General features: G+C 37.3%; 2 protein-coding genes across 3 annotated transcripts in view; one reads left to right on the forward strand and one right to left on the reverse strand.

The window, feature by feature from the left end:
- LOC127657779 (SH3 domain-containing kinase-binding protein 1-like) lies at positions 1-19,986 on the forward strand. Its single transcript, XM_052146681.1, has 16 exons — positions 1-258; positions 1,777-1,934; positions 2,050-2,107; positions 3,446-3,558; positions 7,487-7,577; positions 7,698-7,759; positions 7,845-7,884; positions 8,291-8,385; positions 8,890-8,988; positions 9,383-9,431; positions 15,686-15,748; positions 16,477-16,600; positions 17,360-17,549; positions 18,081-18,262; positions 18,538-18,601; positions 19,839-19,986. The coding sequence occupies exons 1-16, from the start codon at positions 255-257 to the stop codon at positions 19,866-19,868; spliced, it is 1,422 nt and encodes a 473-aa protein (XP_052002641.1). The 5' UTR covers positions 1-254; the 3' UTR covers positions 19,869-19,986.
- The window catches only part of LOC127657778 (protein eva-1 homolog B-like), a 21,495-nt gene continuing 16,849 nt past the window's right edge, over positions 18,802-23,447 (reverse strand). For both annotated transcript variants that reach the window (XM_052146680.1, XM_052146679.1), the window contains exon 4: positions 18,802-23,075. In XM_052146680.1, the coding sequence (XP_052002640.1) occupies positions 22,645-23,075 (431 nt within the window). In that variant the 3' untranslated portion in view covers positions 18,802-22,644. The remainder of the gene's footprint in view (positions 23,076-23,447) is intronic.

A 23,447-nucleotide genomic window follows, 5' to 3' on the forward strand; every position in this document is an offset into this window, starting at 1 on the left:
ACCAACAGAAACCTGTTTCACCTGTTACTCTCTCAATCTGTTTATCATTCTCAGGGTATAACGTGTCTTGACTAGCTGGGATTTTTTTTTCACAATGCAAATGATTGTCTAGAATGAAGGAAGTCCCGTAATACCTTTGCTGTCTCTAGACGTTATAGTAGCACGTTCTTTCGCAGTGGTTCCATGACACTTTGAGAACTGAACAGAATCTACATTCTCTGGCTTGGTGCACTTGGCACAGCTTTAAAGAGGCCATGGGTGAGTTTGTTTTTCCCTCAAAACAATGTCTTGACATGGTAAGCTGTGGTGTTTGTGGTGTTTTGGAAATGTTTATGGTATATGATTAATGTTGACACCTCTTAAGTAACTAATAGTGTAGGTTGATCTACTTTATTTCCAGTTTTAATATTATTTCTATCTAGTATGTATGTACTGTGTGTTTATATTCATTTATTCATCTATCCACTGATTTACTTGAACAGTACTACAACCGTAAACAAATATTTTACCATAACTGCAAGAGAAATATATACCATATACCACATAACCATTATAGGTGTAACAAGCCCACAGTCTATTTCTAATAGTAACATACTACTTATGCAGTGACTTTATTTAATAAGGAAAACTAAGATGGAATTTTATGTCAGCAAATGAGGAGACATCACTTTTGTGTGATTAGAATGCTGCCTTTATGATTTAGTGAAAAGAGTCTATTGAACTGTTCAACTCAGCTTATTTTACTTACTTGCCAAAAAATGTGTCCCATTTGACATATTCAACTTTTACATTTTTTGTGAAATTATCTAAAATCAGATGAAGTCACATTTAAATACCAATCACAGGGTGACTTACTTTAGTGCATGGAAAACTAGGCATGCTGTTGTGGGTCGGTCACCGTGTTCTTTGTACTGATATGCGTTCTTAAAATCACGTCACTCAGGTTCAACACACATACTTCTAGGCCTGTTGAAACACATTGTTCATGGCTGTCCCGCTGCAGTATTACACTTGAGAGACACTTATCATCTCTATTTGGCATGTATGTTCATGCCTTGCACATACTGTTTTTAGATGCATTACCCTTTAGGCTATGTATTTTATAAAAGATAAGACTTGCCGGTGATTGAGAACTGATCAATTTCATGATAATTTTAGGGTAACACAACATACAGCATACAGCAGGGCAGCATTAATGAAATCATCAGAAACATTTTTGTCATAAGCATAAAGGAATGATCAGGATCACGGTTGACCCTTCATTTATATGATTCACTTATATGATCTCGTTGAGACATTAAACACTGAAGTATTATAAGTATTTTTAATCATCTGTAGTCAGAGGTGTTTACATTGTGACTGTATCTCATATGCAATCAGCTGAATATTTGTCTGTAAAGGTGTGAACCAAAGAAAGAGGCCATAAAATCAGAGCAACCAACAATTGATCAAAGGTCATGTCTTGTTTATTGGGGGCCTTCCAGGGAGGTCCTAACACTATTGTTCTACAGGTATAAAGGTCTGTCAGAAAGACAGTTGCTTGGGTTAAGATTTAGAAGATTTATGCTACATGATCGCCATCAATAAACTCTCTTCTCCACGAGCACTTGGTCTGGGTTGCTCTTCTTTATGCATAAGAAGACCTCTAATACATTGGAAAGCCACCCGATATCTGGTTAGCTAAATACAAGAAGATCTAACAACATAAACAGCTATGACATCTTAACACTCCAGTTCACTAACCTCCAATACTTCACCTTTCTTGTGTCATTCTAGAGGTGCTTGTTCTTCTAGACTTCGAGTCGACTATGGAAGACGAGTTGACTGTGCACGTGGGGGACGTGGTGAAGAATGTCTCCAAGGCCAAAGAGGAAGGATGGCTGGAAGGAGAGCTGAGAGAGAAGAGAGGAATATTCCCTGCCAACTTCGCCAAGGTCTCATCCTGTTCTCATCTCGTCCCGGAAAGAGCACTCTTTCCATGTCCAAAGCTACAGCTTTTTCCCTTGATGGTCATTACCAAAAAAAAATATCTATATTTTCTCTCCACAGGAAGTGCCTATTTATTTAATAGGGGACAGCAACAGAGTGCCAAGAAGCATTAGAAAATGTAAGTGTACATTACAGTGCCGTTCAAGAGTCTATAATGAAATTTGTACGATTTTGTAAAAAAAAATTATAATTATGGAATAAAAACAATATATGATTTTGCGTGATTTCTAGGCCAAAAATCTAATTTGTGACATTGATCACCCTGTTAAAGGAATAGTTCACCCAAAAATTAAAATTCTCTCATAATTTACTGACCCTCATGCATCCCAGATGCGTATGACTTTCTTTCTTCAGTAGATCACAAACAAAGATTTTTAGAAGAGTAACATCTCTGTTGTTCTATTCAATGCAAGTGAATGATGATCAGACATTTGTAGCTCCAAAAATCCCATAAAGGAAACAAGTAATCAAATGACTCCAGTGGTTAAATCCGTATCTTCAGTAGTGATGTAATAGTTGTGGGTTAGAAACAGATGAAAATGTAAGTCCTTTTTTTACTCTAAATCTCCACATTCACTTTTACATATGAAAGTGAAAGTGGAGATTTAGAGTAAGAAAAAAGAACTTAAATATTGTTCTGTTGGATTTAAAATCTAGAGTCTTATGATTGACCATTTAATGTGATTTTTTTTTGAGCTACATAGGTCTGTTCACTATTCACTTGCATTGTATGTGCCTACAGAGCGGAGATATTTTTCTAAACAATTTTGTTTGTGTGCTGCAGAAGAAAGAAAGCCATACACGTGGGATGGCATGAGGGTTTTCATTTTTGGTTGAACTATCCCTTAACTCCTATGTAAGGTCAGATTTACTTGCTACCATTGAAGCACAGTAGATGGTCCTTTAGAACATTCTTAAATAATGCTGCTGGATCACCTTGTGAGTCAGCTCAAGAGTATCTACTCATTAAAACAAAAGGGGGCATATAATATTAGTAATAAAGTTTATTTTTCAATCACATTTTTAACTCCAATCATTATGCTGATAATATAATTTGTAATGAAGAAAAAGGATTGTCGTTATTAAAATAACAATATAGGAATCTAGAAGCATCTTCACAAATGGACTCAGCCTTTTGAATCCCACTGAATATAAGTTTTATAGCATACATTGTTTTATAAACATATCTGATTTTGTTTGCTGTGGCAGCATATGTGTCTGAAGTTGTCCAAAAGCACCTTGACACAGCATAATAGAATAAAATAAGTAGGCTAATGAAAGGTTTATGCCTCCAAATCCGGTCGCAAATTATATCAACCAAAATCAAGCCCAAGACTATAGTATCCAACTTAAAACAGCTTGTAGAACTTAAGGCTGCAGTGCTTCTTCAGCCTATTGCAGTTCAGTTTGATACTGTGCTGAAAAGTTCCATTTATTTTCCACTTCATCTCTCCAGCAAAGAAAGCAAATTTGCAACAGAGGAGATGCGAGGTGGTGCATGCCTACAATGCCGTGCATGAGGATGAGCTGGAACTGGTTGTTGGGGAGACCATAGAGATCCTCAGAGAGGTAGATGGGCGAGATATTTCTCTACATTTGTTATTGTGTTTTCTAAGGTTTAGTGTAATGTCTGTAAAAATAATTTGTGTGGTTTTTCACTTATTTCTTTGTGGTTTGTGTTAGTAGAAGTTGTAGCTTACTGTCATAGTTTGTGTAAGCGTTAAAGGAACTGTTATCCCCCTAAAATTATTATAATTTTTTTAATGAAATAACACACAGAAAAGTTCAGATAACCTGCCAGAAATCACTGAAATGGGTGCCATAAAATATAACAACTACCATGACAACCATAGACTCTGTAAACCGCATTAAAAAAAGACGTCGGCTGCGGCAGATTCTTTGTTTAGACAATCAGAAGACTTTGGGGTGCTTTCTGCCTGTCGTTAATTCTGCGCGTTCACAGGGCAGTCCATGGACAGCAGAATGCCGAGATTGTCAGTTTGGGCAAATTGCAATTGAAAGTGATCATCCCTGTACCCTATTCCCTTTCGAAGGACAGATTTCTAGATGTGGGCACAGTAAAGAGATCTTGAAACTACTGTATGAATATACCCTTCACTAATTGTCTTGTAAAAGGGCTCTTCGTAAAAAAAAAAAAAAAAAAAATTTCTTCTGTTTGAAATGAACTTTTGAGTGGCATCCCCTTCCAGCAGTGCCCTTCAAGGGTGCAAAACTACCTTTTGGAAACAGCCATGACAGTTTGTCATGTGACAACGCTATTTTGCTACTGTTGCTTTTGACTATTGATTCTAACGTTTGCTGACATCAAATTACATTTTTATTTACTTTACCTATGACAAAGCGACGCTCTCCTGTTCCATCTCTGCACAACAGCAATCCAGGCAACTCTGTGTGCATGTGTGTCTTTAGAGGGCAGTGTTTTGGATTTGGGGCATCTCCAGTCTCTTAAAAGTCTCCCAACATTTACCATACGTGTGTGTGTCCAAACAATTCAAGCTGTAGTGTGTAATTTCTGTGCCTGCTTTTCAAAATCCAAAAACACCCTGCATCGGTTGATCGAACAAACAGAAAGTTCCACCCCCCAACTCACGCCACTGGTCAAGTTAATGTTGTGTCGGGCTGGCTGGTCACTCAAAACAAACAGAGCGTTATTTATCCACAATATTCCCATGATGCTTTGCGTGCAATGTGGGCTGAACTTCCTGTTAAGCATAAACAATCGTTATGTTATGTACTAACACAAAGAAACTTGAGAACAAATGATCACAGAATTATAGAGAGGCAATATTGTCCTTCCCCACCTATCTTTTAATGATAATGGGTTTGAGGATGATGGCCAAATGTCGCAAATAGAAGCATTTAGTTATTTAGTTGAGTCTTTATCCATCGATGAAAGAACCTGAGCAGACTAACCTGAAAAGCTATGTAGCCTAATAGCGCCTTCACAGCTGTAAAATTGGACATGTTTTGAGAACTGTAGATAATTATGATTATTTTAAAGCATATATTGAATCTAGTCAGAACCTGAATAGTTTGTTGTATCGAGATTTTGTACTTACTACAGGGGAGGTCCAGACAGCAGGATGACGTGTATTACAGGACTCGGGCGATGATACTGCCTTTTTTCGGATAAAATAAAATAATTCTGTGGGTGATGACTGTGTAGTAAACTCAATCTAGCTTTATAATTGTTAGTTTACTTACATAATCTCTATATCTAAATGCTATAACCTACATTACATGTTTTAGTGTTGACTGAACAACTGATCCTGTTGATAGATTGAATATATTGTTCTTGTGTAGGAAATAACGTTGTAGCAGCCTCACACTAAACTGTACCGTACAAAAAGACCTGCATGCAATATAAATAAACATATTTATTTGGACAGACATTATACAACTTATACACAAAATTTCAATGTTATCTGTAAAGAAACTATAAAACAGTATGTAGTATTAAAAGCACAAGCTGTACAAATACATTTAATTGATACTGAATTAATGTCCACACTGTTTTCCAAATCACCTTTTCCCCTCAAGGCAAGAGGAGCATATTCTGAAAAGACACTCAAAAGAAAGTGAATTGCAGGTGGGAAAAATGCAGGGAAGAGGAATATCAGAATACAGTCAATTTCAAACATGATAAAACACTGTACATGTCTCATCTAATAAATTTGGTCTTCCACTGTAGAATTGATCCATTTAGCATCACAGCATGAAAACATTTGAAACATCACTACTCACAGACAGTTCAGGGAAAGCACCATTCCTTTATATACTCCGTTATAATGTCATTTCAAAACAGGTGAAGCATTCACAAAAAAAGGTGCTAAATAGAAATTAACTCAAAATTTGTAATGAACTTTCAGCACATGAACACACATCTGTTAGCACAATAATGCTATCGCTTATATGTAATTTTTTGTGCTCCGTTTCTGTACATCTGTTATATCTGGACCGTAACGTTGGATAATAAAAGTAATCCCCACTGTTGAATTCTTGCCAATAAAGTGATTACTTACATTTGTCTCTGCTTATTAAGTAAGGGATAATATACAGTCTGCAGGTTGTCATCACGCAATAAACCTTGGCAGGGTGATCAGGACCCCGACGTGAAGTTGAGGGGTCTTGTATCACCTGAAGGGGTTCAATATTTTGCGATAACAACCGGCAGACTGTACATTATCCTGTTTATAACATGGGTACTAAACAAAGTGGCTGTGGCTCAGTTGGTAGAGCATGTCAGCCACTAATCGCAGGATAGGTGGTTCGTATCCCGGCCCACTCGACTCCACATGCCGAAGTGTCCTTGGGCAAGACACCGAACCCCAAGTTGCTCCCAATGGCAGGCTAGCATCTTGCATGGCAGCTCTGCCGCCATTGGTGTGTGAAGTGGTGAATGAATCCCAGTGTAATGCGCTATGAATACTGTTAAGATTAAAAAGGCACTATATAAGTGCAGACCATTTACCATATTTGCATTGAAATTATGTAATTTGAGAAGAAAGAAATCGCTGAACAGCTGAAATCAACCTCAGGTTTCCATCAGAGTTCTGTTGGTGTTTATTTTGTGAAAATGACGTTTTGTGAAATCTGATTCATTTTTCAGCCTGTTAGAAGACTACTTGCTAAATTAACAAATAAATGGACATGAAACATTGATTTGAGTTTAAATTATTTTATTAGCTTTCTTGTTGAGATTGCACAGTGAGCCGAGAAGCAGGAGAGACGGCTCAAAGTACCCAGATGAACAGTCTTCTGACCGCTGGATGGCGGCATTGACCAATCAGAATCGAGTATTCCAGAGAGCTGTGTAATAAGCTGGGATAGGAGAAAGTAGTTTAACACTGAAAAGGTTACACACTTCAGCTTTAAAGTGAATTGGTACTGGAAAAATAGGCCTCCGATAATTACAAAAAGTACCATAAAATTAGTCTATACAACTTATGTTTGAATGTCTTTTTTGAAGCCATATGAAAGCATTTTTGTGAGGAATAAACTGAATTTGAAGCCATTATTTTCGGAAAATCTCCCGTCAAGGCACATTGTGCCAGGTTTGATGTAAATTATGTCATACGTCATTGTTTTTTGTATGTTTTGAGACCGATCTTTAAAAACTAACAAATTAGCCCTTAAAAGTTATGAATGCAGACCTATGCATTCAAATTGGATGTCTAGTCAAAGTAGCATTTTTTTATTACAAGCATAATTACAAAGCTTGTGATTTTTGGCTCATTTTTGTTCTAATAGCTCATTGTTAAAGCATGGTGCTTGTGATTTTAAAAAATCCAGGAAAAGTTATACTAAAATATATCCATTTTTTGGATAAAAGCCTCTGGCAAATTCTACAGATGTACATTTTGTCATGTTTCCAAATTAGATTGTATATATGAAACAATGTTTTCAATATTTGAGCCCTTTCCTTTTTAAAAATGTTTTTTAATGAAGCTGCATTACTTTCTGTTTTGCCCGGCAGATTGAAGATGGTTGGTTTATGGGAAAGAAAAATAACCAAATTGGTGCCTTTCCATCAAATTTTGTGAAAGAAATTTTTGTGCCTTTAAAAGGTGAGTTTGTACATTATCTATTGTAAGCACTTCCATATCTTGTGCACGATAACATCACCTTGTTTGAGGTCACAGTTTTCTTCACAATAGATATGTCTGCATATGTCATATGTTCTGCAGATTGCAAGATAATTGAAAGCAAAGCCAGGCCTAAACTCTCAGAAGCTGTCTTTAAAAAAGAGGTGAAGTAAATTGATATACTGCTCAATTTAATTAAATATATACATGTATTTACAAATGTTATTCTTTTTTGTTTTTTTCAATTAGGGTAAAGTAAAGAGAGCCAGTTTACGGAGAAAATCAAACGGTGAGAAGCATTGCTAAAAACAATATTCTGTACATAACATTCAGTGACGTTCTTCGGGATTTAAATGCTGTTTGGCAGGTTTTTGAGGTTCAGCTCTTTTGAACATTTTAGGATTTACCACTTTGTTCATTAACATAGTTGTTGGTCTATTTTTGACAATGACAGAGAAGCATTAAGGTTTCAAGACAAAACAAGTAACAGTCATCATGCAGTGAATGAATAGATCCATTCTTAAAGGACTTCCCCTAAGGGCTTCATACCAGAAGAGGGGTATCATGTGCTTTCAGATTCACCCACCAAACCTGCTTTGGCAAATCTGTACAGAAAAGGGCCAAGTTATTGCTAATTTCTTTGTCACAATGTTAATGCAGTGGAGGTAACTGAATGTAATTTAATTGCTCTACAGTGAAAGAATGCTGTCAGGTCATGTTTGACTACACAGCGGTTACTGATGACGAGTTGAGCCTGAAGAAGGGAGACGTCATAAATATCATAAACAAGGTGTGTCTCTAATGACCATCTGACAGCTTTCTGTTAATACAGCACACACTACTGTTCATAAAAAATGTTTTTCTACCAGATTTGTGTAATTCTAACACAAGGAGTTTTGCCTCCCAAATTGCTGTCTATTAACTTGAACTACCTTTTTGGACGACCGATAGATGACTGGTGCAGTGTTTGGGAAACATGTTTGAAAACAGTCATTATTGTAGGAATTCCATTTGGAGCTCTCTCCACCTTTAAATTAGTATGCCTGACCGCTGAATACATTAAGTGCCATACTAATAGAAAACACAACTTCATAAAATGGTTCTCCTGTAAATCACAAAGGGTTCCACTACAGGCAACATAACATTATTTGTTTGACAAAAGATCATAATCTCACCGTATACGTAAAGACCAAGCAATATTTCATAGTGTAATGAGTATTCATTAGTAACATTAGTGTTTTTTCCTGGACAAAGTCAGCATTTTGTTATTATTTTCTTTTCCTTTTCCCTGAAGGCCACTGAGGACGAGGGCTGGTGGGAGGGGGAAGTAAACGGACGCAGAGGATTTTTCCCCGATAACTTCGTCATGGTGATCCCAGTGGATGCCCTTCATGTAAGTGGGTCAGAGAAATGTTCTCAGGATTGTCAAATTTGTGCGCTGTTAGAGAACGGGTGCCTCCCTTCTGTTGACATTACTGTGGGGTTTTAGTAATTCTCTGGGTAAAAAGAAAAGAAAAAGAAGAAAAGATTTTAAGCCAAGGACGTTAATTTCAGTGTACAAATGCTGTTTACTTTGTTTTAGACTGGAGAAGTCTGGAGGCTATAAATCAGTTTTTATTGTATTTTCTTCCAGTTACTCTGGGCTTATTAAAAGACATTGAGTCAATAATTACCATCGGTGGAGAGGAAAACTGTGACTAGATTTCTCCAACATGAAAAGATTTTGAGCTTTATTCTGCTCAGAAGGACTAATCCATACTATGTTGACAATTTCTCGTTTGACCCAGATTGAAAATGCTGCCTGCCCACCAGTAAGAGAAGGCTCTGAGGAAACATGCAGGTAAGACATCATCTCTCTGTGACAGTTGCAGGGTCTTTTAGATTATATCAAATTTAACAGGAAATGTTTCCAGAAATTCAGTTGTTGCATTACATGATTTTTCAGCAGTGAATTTCAGAGGGTGTATGAGCTGGTTTGTTAAGATTTAATACTGATGAATGCACGTGTCATGCCTTCTTTGAAGCATTTTTTTCCCATTGTATTTTGCACTTTGTCATGATGTGATGCATGTGGATAAAATTATGGGCAAGTAACTGAAAGGTTATAGGTTCAACTCCAGCACAAGGTAACCCCAGGTTGCTCCAGGATGATTGTCTTGTAATAACTGTAGTTTTTGGAAAGAATCACAGCAAAATGACAACTAATTGTTGGGGGTGAAAATATTATGGCCATTCATCTTTTTCACAGTATAAAGCGATAACAAAAGTTAATTGAAGTTTAAACACTTTCACCAGTGATTGCTTTACATGCACTTTCTTACATCGATTCTGCTTATTAAGCTAAAAACATGTCAGGTCACGTAAGCGTATTAAACACCATTCCTTTATCTGTTTAATGTCATAAAGGGTGTAAGAATTAACCGACTGACAGGGGTAGATTTTGGCCATTACACAGAAATCATGTTGCATGTAAACACCTTGACAGGCATTCTTACTGGCTTATTTGATTTACCTTATACACTTTTTTTTTTTTATTATAGAATTATAATACATTAAGAACACGCACTGGACACACCGGTAAGAATGCCGGTAAAGGTGTTTTCATGCAATACGAAACATGCACAGTTCTACACCACATGCACAACAATACCCTAATAACTACCAAAAAGCAGCTAATTCAAAGATCCAACAGCTTAAGAAAACCGCATTAACATGATATTTGAAATCATCAAATTATTCACTGTTTTTGACATCAAGACTTAAACAGATATATGCACAAATATGTACAGTAAGAACCTTGGGAAGCCGGTAATAACACCAGTAAAGGTGTTTACATGTAATGCAAAAATCAACTTGTTCCGATCAGTTTATGCTTAAATTATATATGACTTTACCTCGATAAAGGAAAGTCATTTATCATAGGATAATGAATGCATATTTTCCACAGTTTTATGGTATTTAATTTATAATATAATATAATAAATATGTATGCACCAATAAACTAATAAAACAGCAACACATTATTTATCTAAAATTGTGCAAAAATAAAGTTCACTCACTTATATTTGGGAAATTTAGAGTAAAAAATGACTTTTTTGTTCTATTGTTCTGTTTCTCACCCACACCTATAATATCGCTTCCGAAGATGTGGCTTTAAACACTGGAGTATTATGGATTAAATTACATATGGTTTCCTTTATGTGATTTTTGGAGCTAAAGATGTGATCATCATTCACTTGCATTGTAAGGACCTACAGAGCTGAAATATTCTCCAAAAAACATTCATTTGTGTTATACAGAAAAAAGAAAATCATACACATTTGGGATGGCATGAGGGATTTTAATGACCACCACTACTGATTAATTAATTAATTTTTTTCTTCCTTGATAATGTTTTTGGGAAGCAATTTTACTATGTTGGGTCTCTGAGGTTTAATGCGTTTACTTGACCGTACATGTTTAACATTTTTTTAAAAGCATCACTGATGACCAATAAGCTTAATTTTAGGAATTATCAGCATATTAGTGTATGCAAATGCACTCAATTTAGAATGAGCTTGAAAAGCAGATTATATCATATCTACGGTACAACAAGTTTTTTTTATGCATCCTGTTGTGTATTTTCTTTGAAATTACTATCATGACTGTTACTTTATCAGATAGGTATGTAATTCATAAAAGACACAAAATTAAGTGTTTCAAGAGATTTCAGTTGAGCTGGAATACATAAGTAGCAAATACAGTATACAAACTGACTCATGAGTTATTGGCAGGGTCGGGAGGGTTACTTTTTAAATGTATTCCACTACAGATTACAGAATACATGCTGTGAAATGTAATTTGGAACGTATTCCATTAGATTACTCAAGGTCAGTAATGTATTCTAAATACTTTGGATTACTTTTTCAGCACTGGTTGATTTTTTTTTTTTTTTTTTTCCCAATTATTTAGACTATAAAAACTCTGCCAGTACAGTAAGAAAACATACATACGTTAAAAATACATTCTCTCAAAAACATAAATATCTTAAGCAGTGTTGTTTCTGAAACAAGATCAATCTAATTGATCTTGTTTTAAGGATTTTTTTATATTTTTACAGGAAAGCAATACAAAAATTATTATCAAGAACACGATTTATGCACTAATATCAAAGGTCTTACTAGAAAAAAGAATGTAAAATGGCTAGAAATAGCATTTTAGCTTAGCTTAAAGCTGACAATTTACACAAGGTTTATTTATATTTCATCTGCTCCAAACTTTAAGCTAACTTCTCTGTCTGCTTGTATGAATGTAACGCATCATAGTTTCACTGCTGTTCAAATGCACTTTGGATCGAATCATTTATATGTATAAATGTTTTCCATCTGAAAGGACTAAATATTAAATGACAATAAATGCAAAGTAATCTCTTCAGTAATCAAGATACTTATTTAATGTAACTGTATTTTAAATACCAATGATTTAAATTGTAACTGTAGCTGGATCTACCAGTCACATTACTTCCCTTATTTTTGTATCAGACATTCCAGACAAAACTTATTAACCAGATGAAGTTCCAGTTCGTTTTTTTTTTTCACGTCTTAAAGGAATTAAAGATGACCGAACAGCATAATTTATTCTATATATTTTAAGTTTAGTGTGAACTTATCTGGGAAATGAACAAGTAAACGTATGTGTGGAAGCTTGCATAAAGTAGCTTAAAGAAGTTATAAACTGTACAAAGCAGTATCTCCACACCTGTTATTGACAACTGTAATTTCTGGGACAGGAAGTAGGCTTTTTGCTCATCTCACATATTTTGAACTCAAGTGCAGACACTTGGTCACCTCTAACACTTCCCCCATGCAGACATTTACTCTAATGCCTCATATGCAATTTATTTGCTGCAGAGTTATCTCGGTGACAGCAGGAACATGCAGTTAAAAACAAATGTGCAGGATTCTGTTCTTGTCTGAAGTTTAAATCTGACTTCATGCATATGGCACAAACCACCACAAACCAAAACTGAGCAGCTGTAAGGAGCAGCAACAGGAAGTTGAAAGCCATGTCATGTCATGTGAGACTCTAGAGAAAGGCAAAAGAGCAGCAGTCCACCTCTGTGCGCTATACAGTACACACCCTCATTGTCTTATGAACATAGATTATAGATGTTGGAAAACTGGGTATGTATAGGCTGTATTTCTATTTTATTTATTTATATGGGTCTTTGATCATGTTGTTAAATATTCTCAGTAGTTCAGAATTTTGTGTTATTGGATTTTAGTCTACTCCAGATGGGTTTTACAGTCTATATCACACTATATTACAGTCGCTGTGACTGGTAACAGTGAGTAGAGTGACCGAATATGACGTCTTTGATAGTGGGTAATTGAAGGTTTGGTTTTGAATGAAATCTTGTCATGCTGCTACTGATTGAAGGTGAAACTATGTTCTGTATTAGAAAGGATCTTCAAGATATTTACATGTGGCATTGCATGCATTTAATTGTGCCCCTGTTAGCGGCGCACCATGATGTGGTGGACAGTTAGTCCCGGGGGAAGCACGACCTGATCAACAGGTTCCTGAGAGGTGCCAGGAGGCTGAACCCTCCTAGGAAATGCCTCTTTCCCCCGTGGGATCTCTCTGTGGTCCTCCTGGGCCTGCGGAGAGCCCCGTTTGAGTCCTTGGAGTCAGTTGCGCTAAAGGCAGTCTCATTGAAAGCTGCCCTGCTGATTGCGCTGACAGCCATCAAGAGGGTTGGGGACCTGCAGGCGTTCTGTCAGCGACACCTTCCTGGAATTCAGTCCTGAGTACTTTCACATGGTTTTGAGACCCCGACTGGGCTATGTGCCCAAGGTTCCCAAGACCCCTTTTAGGGATCAGGTGGTGAGCCTGCAAGCGCTGCCCTGGGAGGAGGCAGACCCAGCCTTATCGTTGCTATGTCCGGTGCGCGCTTTGCGCAGCTACTTGGATCGCACAAAGAGCTTTAGACGCTCTGAGCAGCTCTTTGTCTGCTTTGGCAGACAGCAGAAAGGGAACGCTGTCTCCAAACAGAGGCTTGCCCACTAGATCGTGGATGCCATCGCGTTGGAATACCAGGCCCACTGGATCGTGGATGCCATTGCGTTGGAAAACCAGGCCCAGTGTGTGCACGCCCCTTTGGGATTACGAGCACACTCCACGATGATTGTGGTGTCCTCTTGGGCACTAGCCAATGGCGGATATCTAGCAGACATCTGGAGGGCAGTGGGCTGGGCAACACCCAATACCTTTGTGAGATTTATAATCTCCGGGTTGAGCCTGTTTAGTCCCGTGTGTTGTCAGGTACGAACAGGTAAGTATGTGGGGAAGTTGGCCAGGTGTACTGCTTGCATACAGCGCCTATCCTCTCCAGGAGGGGAAGACGTGTGCTATTTTTCCCACATGTGAGCTCACGAGATGTTGGACCCTGGATGTCCTTACTGCCTAGCCCTGTGGCTGGCAAATTCGGTGGAGGAATTCGTAGCTGGGACTAATACATGTGTCAGGATGCTCTGTACTGGGGTAGGTGCTCCACATGTGCTGGTTATCTGTGGTAACCCCCTGTGATGTATTTTCTGTGGTACAGTTTCCCTGTTGGTAGATCCACTTCTCCCTTGGGCAGAGCTCCTCCTCTACCACGTAGGACCTACCATGGTGCCTCTTCCACGTGTGGCTGGTAAGCCCTTCGGGCAGGATGTGGTCTCTGCGGTGTCTTTTCCTCCTGGGAAAGAACACCTTCCCCGACCTGCCCCAGCCGAAAAATTGTATTCCGTGTGGAGAAAAAGAGATATAAGGCCACGGCTGGCGTGGCCTGTTCCCACAGTAGATACGTCTCCCCGGGGGTATGAGGAACTATGCAACATTCTTGGGCATTGGGGGAGGCTACGTGCAGACCTAGTGCACCTGCTATTATCACACAGCGGCTTGCTTGCACCTGCATCGGCAGTCCACGTAACAGTTCAGTTAGTTGTGGCATTTCATATATGGACCCCTAGAGTCACTACATTGACACAACTTTGAGTGAGTGACTGATAGGGAATGTCTTGGTTACTGTTGTAACCTCCGTTCCCTGATGGAGGGAACGAGATATTGTGTCCCTTTTGCCACTTGCCTCAACGCTGTACTACCCGCTGAAATGTCTCAGCTCCTCAGCGCAAAAACTGAATGAGTGTTTGCGAGCCAGCTCCTTTTATACCCGTATGTCCATGGGAGTGGCATGCAAATTCCAATTGCCAATTCCCATTGGCATTTTCTCAAAGATCAGAGGTGTTTGGGGCTCCCAAGAGCGACCCCTATTGTCACTACATTGACACATCTCAATCCCTCCACCAGGTAACGGAGGTTACAACAGTAACCAAGACAACTCACAACAAGGACTTTAATGTCTTGTTTGATTTTGATTGCATGAAAAGGTCTTGATGAGTACTGAATTCGGGCCCTTTTTGTTTAGTAGAATGCAGCATAATGGTTGTTAATGGTTGGATGTAAACTGGTTTACTAAAGAAACCCATGAGAGTTTTTGTGTCTAGCCACAGGAAACGGGAGGCCAGCTGGGTTGCTCATTTGTCAGGGAAACTTCAAATGTTCCCATGCTACTGAGACCTCCAGCATTTGTGAGAATGCTGAAGTAATGTTTATTTTGTGCCATTCTTTACATTATAGAAGGGAACTTATAGTAAATATATAGTGCAAAAGAAACCAAAACAGGTCAGGGACAGAAGATGTTAGCTACATGCATTACAGATTGTTGGACTGATAGACAAACAAATGAAGGATCAATTATGTGATGCTCATTTTTTCCCTCCAGGATCTATTAAATTATTTAAAAATACATTACAAATGCAAATTTTTGTAGAAAAAGTTATAAATGTTTAAAAAAAAAAAAATGAAACCATTATGGACTCAAAGATTACATTTCCGTGAACTTGATACATCTTTTAAACTAGATTTTGAAGATTTTCTTTTCTCTCTCTATTTTTTTTAATTTAAATTTTTTTTTTTGAGACAGATAAGAGCCACTGCTGTCATACTTTGATAAAACACAGTACTATGGTACTGACTGTAAAATCTTGCATCTCTCTATGTCTTAGTGAATCAGATACCAGCGATGAACCAGAACAATTTGGAAATGAACACAAAGACAGAAACTAAAAGTAAAATTCTCAACACACCTAGACACACATTTTCACCTACAAAATAGACTAAAATGTATTTTATGTGTATACATACAGTACTGTGCAAAGGTTTTTAGGCACATAAGAAGTTTCACAAAAACCTGTCTTAATTATGGTTATTTATATCTTCAGCTTTAGTGTGTCAATAGGAAATATAAATGTTAGACTCTCAAACATTCCTTTTGCAAATAGAATAGAGTAGAAGAACAGGGCGCTCTACAAGAGATGGCATTGCCCCCAGAGAGCTCCTCACTGAACATAGTCAGTCTAGGATTACATGAAGAGACAGAAGCAATTGAGACATAGATAGATAGAAGAACTGTTGTGAATTCTCCAAGAAGCTTGGAACATCCAATCTGCCAACAACCAAGAAAAACTGTGTCCAGGTGTACCGAGGAGAATTAGTGCTGTTTTGAAGGCAAAGGTGACCACACCAAATATTGATGCAGCTTTTTTATGTTTACTGGACTTTGTATGACGTTAATTGATAAATACACTTTTTATGGTATTTGTTTAAGACATCCTCACAATGCAACATTTTTCACAAGTGTCTAAAACTTTTGCACAGTAATGTATATTTCTAAATTGTAGTAGAATTATATTATTTAAATGTTTCACTCATTTACTCGATTACTGTTATCTAAGGAAATCCACACAAAATCATTACATTTATCTCTTGTCTTTGCACTATGCTCTTTTTAAAACAGGTGAGAAACCAGACACTAAAGACTTTCGAAGTGAGCCTCCTGGTAAAATCAAGTTACCTGGTCTACACAAACCACCAGTTCCACCACCACCTGTGAAGGAGAAGCTCATAAAAATAGTTCCAAAGTAGGTGATTGCCTCATAGCATATCAGTCAGGGGAGGAAAAAAATATATTTTGTGAAACATTTCATGAAACTCTCAATAAAACACAAGGAAAACAATGATATTGGGAATCTGAAACATTAAGATTGACTAATTAAACATTGAAATAAAATTATGAATCAGATTGATGCTGCTGAGGGATTTAACACCCCTTAATAGATAGCATGTTTTGCATTGTTATATTTTTTTTGCATTATGTTTATTGTGTTATGTTGTGTTGTTATGTGGCTGGGGTATTCCAAAAGGCCTTTGAGTGTTCAGTCCTATGAAGACCCATGAACACTTTATGAGCTGCTGAGGGACTAAACAAACTCAAACTGCCTGTTTCCTGTTTTTCTAAATGAGTGTATTTAATAAAAATACAGACACAGCCCTGTCCTCAGGCAGAGGGAACATAGGGGGAAACTGTCATTCTGACCAGAGTGTGAGCATATATTAATGTATAAAAGGTGATCTAGAGTCAATCTAACCTATTCCAAAACAAATCAAAGCAAAGCAATGCAATGTTTTGTTTGGAATTTAAAAGCTCACCACACTTAAATATACACTCTTAAAATCACATTACACACAAATATATACGGTGCAGTCACCACTTTGCGGATATTAAGGTTGATTTCAGTGGCAGCGCATTATGTTGAAAAGCAAATGTGCTGTGTGATTCGTTGAACTTTATTTGTTAAATAGAATATAACACAAAATAAAAGCATAATTTCCCCTCTTAGAAATGAAGAACCACCGCCTGTTTTATCGAAACAGCCTCCTGTCTCGCCAATACTGAAAGAGGTTAAAGAGAAGACCCCCGACCAATTCGATTGTGTAGATGTTGCCTCAGAGAAACTGAACCATCCTACAGCCAACAGAGCCAAACCTCCACAGAGAAGACCACCAACAGCCCTCGCCACTGCCACAAATGTGAGCCTCACACACAAAGTCAAACATGAGGCTATTTGTTACATACATGCCTCTTGGGATGACCGGCTTTGAATGCAAGAAATGAATTACAACAAAACAGACTGCCTTGAATTCATTAAATCAAGCATTACACGTACTGTTTATAGCACCAGAGCCTAGAAGCACCAGAGTCATGTTCCCACCGATTATCAAGATTTGTTTCAGGGTGATGTCTGTTTGGTGATATAAAATGTGTTAGATTATTTATTATTTATTCATTATTAGCAGCAGTCGTGTGGCATGCCTTTGATAATTAGTGCAGTTAACCTGTGTTTTTCAAGGACCCAATTGAAACAGACCACTATGGAAAATCAGAAGAGAAAGATTGATTACCACAAAATATTCCAGTCCTACCAAAGTTTTGGATAACACTTTAAAATAACTTTCATTAATGATGTTGTTACATTTCTCCTTAAATGTTGGTATACATGTAAGTCAAACATTTTTTCCTCATAAGGAATACAGTTGGATAGCTGTTGGTATTTTCCACAGGTTACAGAAACTCCTTCTGCACCTTCCAGCAAGACTGAACAACCACCCAAGATCACCTCACCAACCAAGACACAGAGTGAAGCCAAGCCTGTGATTCAGGAGGAGAGCGCATCACTCACCTCTGTGCTGACAGAACTCAAGGACCTCCGCATGTCACTGGACCTTCTTAAAAATCAACATGTGTGAGTATATTTCCCTCACCAATACACGAATCAGATGCATAACTACAGGTAGGGAAGGGTGGGCCACCGCCCTAGAGAGGGGGCCCACAACAGTCGACCAAAAGGAACCATAAAAATGACCGCGTGCACGACAGGCAATAAAAATGACCAAGGCTCCAAATTACCAAATACCAACAGTTTCTATGCACTTGGGCCAGTAAGATCCAAGTTACGCCACTGACTGGAATGATCATATCTGAAATAATTTTTATTCAAAATGACTCTTTCCTGAACAGGAGAGACATACAGGAGCTGAAAGATGAACTGAAGGATGAGAGAGAAAAGCGGATGAGATTACAAGTAAGTAGTGTGATCTATGTGTTACTTTATGTAATAAGGGTGTAAGACAAAATAGTAGGAATGCAGTGCAAATGGGGTTCTCACTAATACATAGAGAAGCACTTGAAAGAAATCAGTAGGGTTCAGTTAAGTTTCATATGAATTGTTTAAATCACTTATTTAAGGCTTTGTTTTCAAAAGTGAAAAATAAACACAACCTAATCCATACAGACTTTATTTATTGATTATCTGAGCTTTTTCCAGCAAGCCTGTAAAAAAAGATAATAAAATAAACTAAACCAAAAGAAAACTGAAAGAAAAAAGTTATATAGTTATAGGACATTGTTTTTGAGATCTTATTCGTGCTATTTTACTCCATAAATATTCCTGTACACAAAATAATGCAGAAAAATAGTCTGAATTATTGAGAATTATTTATCTGCTAAAATCAGAGCAGCACTGACTACTCATAACAACAACTGGGCTCATATCCTCAAGGGGGCAGCAGTGAGTTACATGTAAAACCTGTTTGAACTGATTGAACCCAGACGTCTGTACTGTTCCATAACAGTGCTGTCTACCTCTGCAGAGATATGATTCTTGTACTTTTCCTAAACAAGCTCTTAGAAATAGCCAAATATACTGTATATCTGCCTCTGTTAAGCGATTGGCTTTAAAATAGTATTTTGCCTCATAGGATTGTGCCACAAACTGATTTTATTGTGTACAGTGTATATAATGGCACTGTTAATAATCATCTCCAGTATAGCTTTTTGAACATTATATCCAAGTTGCCACATTAAATTGCAGAATACTTTTCTTTATGCAGTCCACGGCTGTGAAGTATTGCACCGTATTGCAGTTCCATATCAATTCACAAAATAATCAGTGAATCATTATAAAAGAGCTATACAAATTACCATAGCAAAGGAACCAGGAGATGACAGAGACATTGGCCAAGTAATCTGGATGAAAATGACAAAAATAAAAATTGTATGATATGACTTTTAAATATGATGGCAGTTTCAGCAGCTAAGCGAAAGCCAAATGGGCCAACAGTTCGGCTGAAAATACTAACTTATCAGTATGTGGTAATGGATGTGACTATAAGTCAAGTGTATGGCTGAGAATCAAACACACACACACACACACACATACAGAACACATACTGTTGTCAAAGCTACCCCACTACTTAATCAATAACATACTGTAGTTATTTAAAAATAAACTAAGGGTAATGTGATTTTAATGTTCGCAGGATGAAGTGGAGGCTCTGAGGAAGAAATAGTGACCATTAAAGGCCAGGCATATTTCACTACCCTCAGTGATGCACCTCGCCAACTTGAATGTGAAGAATACAGAAAGACAAAGTTGGAATTTTAAGGGAGTCGGTGTCTAAAGATAGATATGGAAATACAGAACCATATAATAATTATATTTACCTGGTAATTCAGGATTAAACTTGATCTTATTTTACGGTATTAACACCTGATTAATTTACATGTTGCTGTTTTGTTTTTATATCCTATGATCATAAAATATCTTTGCCCCAAACATAATTGAGTGCCATAAACATATAATATCAAAGCTGATTAATTTTCTTTTTTTCAATGCAGCTACATCAACTTTATGATGACTATAACATAAAATGGCTGTATTTTTGTGGTTGGATCATATCAATGGCGAACAAATACAGAACCAGTGTAAATCTAAATGCAAGCTGCCTTTAAAAATATTCATATGTATTTCCATGACCCCAATGACCTTATCAAAATTATGATTTATGAAACAACACAAGGCAATTTGAGTGGCCCCAGGACATTTTTTACAAAAAAGACTTTTTTGCTTCTTTGTGAATGACAGATGAAAAGGCCTTTCCTGCTATCTAAGTTTAATCTCAGCTCATCTCAGCTTTTCCCTGTGTGAAGATATGGTATGAGACTGGTGCATATTTAGTTTCCCTTCAACCAGAAAACAGCATCTGGAAACCATGTAGAATACATTAGATCTTCATAGCCTCTGACAAATCAATGGGAATGGACTATTTTTTGAACAGCGACAGAATCGAATTCCTGTATGTTTGAAAGATTTGTAAAGCACTACAGTGATGACAGTACCGCCAATCAATAATTGATTTCACATGGTTTTGTATATGTTATGCAACTTATTAGCCGTTTTCAAGATTAAAGTATCTTCACTTGTTACAATGAAATGTACTTCAAATGTACATTTCTTATCTGTGTAAACATTTCTAGACTTAGAAATGTCTTGAAATGGTAGGCTTAAGTAAAATTGTTTGGGTTTTCAGCATTTTGGATGACTGTAAATCTCAGTAATATTTCAATCAAAGTGTACATATCATAGCAAGAATCTTTGAACAGGAAATCAAACAAAAAATATGAAAGCACCAATGCCTGTCATAGTAACACGAGTTTTTAAACTAAGTATTGTTACAGACAAACTTCATCCACTGCTGAAAAACATCTTCACAGTTGAAGGACAAATGAAAGACTCAGTCAAGTATTAAACTCAAAATGACAACAAAGAATTATTTGGATTTGGTCCATCTGACACTGTTATGCTATCTACCAATGATATAATCTGTTCTTTTACTTCACACGGATCATAAATGACTGATTGGCAAAACAACCCTGGATTGTATTTGAAAATTGATGTGAATAATCCTTAAAGGGATAGTTCACCCAAAAAAGAAAATGTTCTCATTATTTTCTCACCCTCATGATATCCCATGTGTGTATGACTTTCTTCACCAGTACACATATATCTTAGCTCAATAGGTCTTTTAAAATGCAAGTGAATGGAGATTTCTCTTTTTAAGCTTTAAAAATCACAGTCAGTCAGCATAAACGTCATCCATACAACACCAGTTGTGTGCTCATTCTAGATGTCACAACCAAGAGAACATGAGATTACATTTGTATCCATGGCAAAGTGAATACTTCACACGAGAGACCACTTGGAATCCGCCCTCTCCTGAAGCGTTGGATAATAGTTAAAAAGTACTTAAATTTTTATATTTTTCGCACCAAATGCGATTGTGTAGCTTTAGAAGACATTCATTTAACCACTGGAGTCGTATCGATGACGTTTATGCTTACTGTCTGTGATTTTTGAAGCTTCAAAAGATAAATCTCTATTCACTTGCATTTTATGGCTCTACTGAGTGAAGATATTTTACTTTTCTTTTTTCCTCTTTTTTTTTTTTTTTTTCAAATGTGTTCTGGTGAAGAAACAAAGTCATACACACCTGGGATATAATGAGGTTGAGTAAATAATGAGAGAATTAAAATTTTTGGGTGAAATATCCCTTTAAGTTCATAAATGTATTACTTGATATTTGTTCCTACTAATATTCAGGACTTAATAATAACAAGAGTTTGAAATATAAATGGATTTAGCAATGGTTGATTGGCAAATGAACCCTGGATTTAGTTTGAATGGATATAAATGCATCTGCAGAATTGAGTGTTCAAGCATATTACGTGTTATATGTTACTTTTAATAAAGGCTTTGAGAGCTTAACCCATGTTGACACTTTTTTTTTAGAATTTTTTTGGGCCATATTGCCATGTGGCTTTTAAAATCTATGAGTTACTAGATAATGTGATGCATTGTATATATGGGAAGATTTTATAGGAATGTGTTCATTAAAAAAAGTCAAGTATAAAAATACAAGAAAACATCTTTACACAATAAATGGCATGGTGCAAAAGTGCATTTGCTTTTTGTGAGCTTCTAATTATCACCTAATATTCACAAATACTGCATTAGACAAAGTTAGATCTAAGTCTAGTCCTTGTCGGACAATTTGTGCTTCAAAATGACTTTGCAATAAGTACCATTATGTAGGGACTGACATCAGCCAAGTACAAATGTAGCACACAGAGCTACACTTCATATGGCCTTTAGAATAATAATAACATCAGTCCAATTTAGAAAAATATGGAAGCTCCTTCTATTAACAATATCTTCTCAAGTCTTTCAAAGTAGTGCACTCAGCCAGTGGAATGGCTTGAGTTTATGTCCAAAAATCTCTGGTTGCATTAATAGTAATGCACTCGCCCAATGGTGCCCGTCCCTGTACCCAGGATGTCTGGCTGTCCGTTTCTCCAGATCTCCCTGATGATCCTCTCCCTCTCCTCCAATCGCTGTGCCCGCTCTAGCTCCTCGGCTGAGGTGAACACATTCCTGCTCAGAGTCCCATCTGGTGTGGTGTGGTGGTGGTTCCCCATGGGGATCTCTGTGGTGCTGTGTACGACAGGGGACTCGGTGTCTCCTGCATCTACCTCATCATCATCGCTCTCCTCATCCTCCTCTTCCTCACTATAGTCTTTAAGCTGTTTTTTCTCTGGAGGGGGGGGTGCTGTAGTGGTACGAGGCTTACAGGAGATCCGAATGACCAGGAGGCAGAGAGTGAGCACCAGGCCAAAACACACGCCAATGACGAAGAAAAGGCCAAAACTCTCTGGGTTGGCTGGATGGAGAGAGGATGTTTGTGAAAGTACATTTTGATAAGGTGCCAAGTCCAAAATGGTAGTCTCAAATCAGATTTAGCCATACTTGTAATGTTATGTTACACTTTCATTGTTGTCTCAAAGGAATAGTTCACTCAAAAGTAAAAATTCTGTCATAATTTACCAGCATGTCATTTCAAGCCCATCTGACTTTCTTATGCAGAACACAAAAGGAGATATTTTTATTAAGATACCCCACCATCCTTTCAATACAACGGCAGTGGATCGTGCAGAAATTCTTGACGTCCGTCAAGCTACTATGAGGGAAGCTCGTTCACAGTGTCATGTTCACGGGAGAACTTGAGTCATAAGCGCTGAAAAGGTTCTGGCGA

This window comes from Xyrauchen texanus, chromosome 17, assembly GCF_025860055.1.
Source record: "Xyrauchen texanus isolate HMW12.3.18 chromosome 17, RBS_HiC_50CHRs, whole genome shotgun sequence".
NCBI classification, from domain to species: domain Eukaryota; kingdom Metazoa; phylum Chordata; class Actinopteri; order Cypriniformes; family Catostomidae; genus Xyrauchen; species Xyrauchen texanus.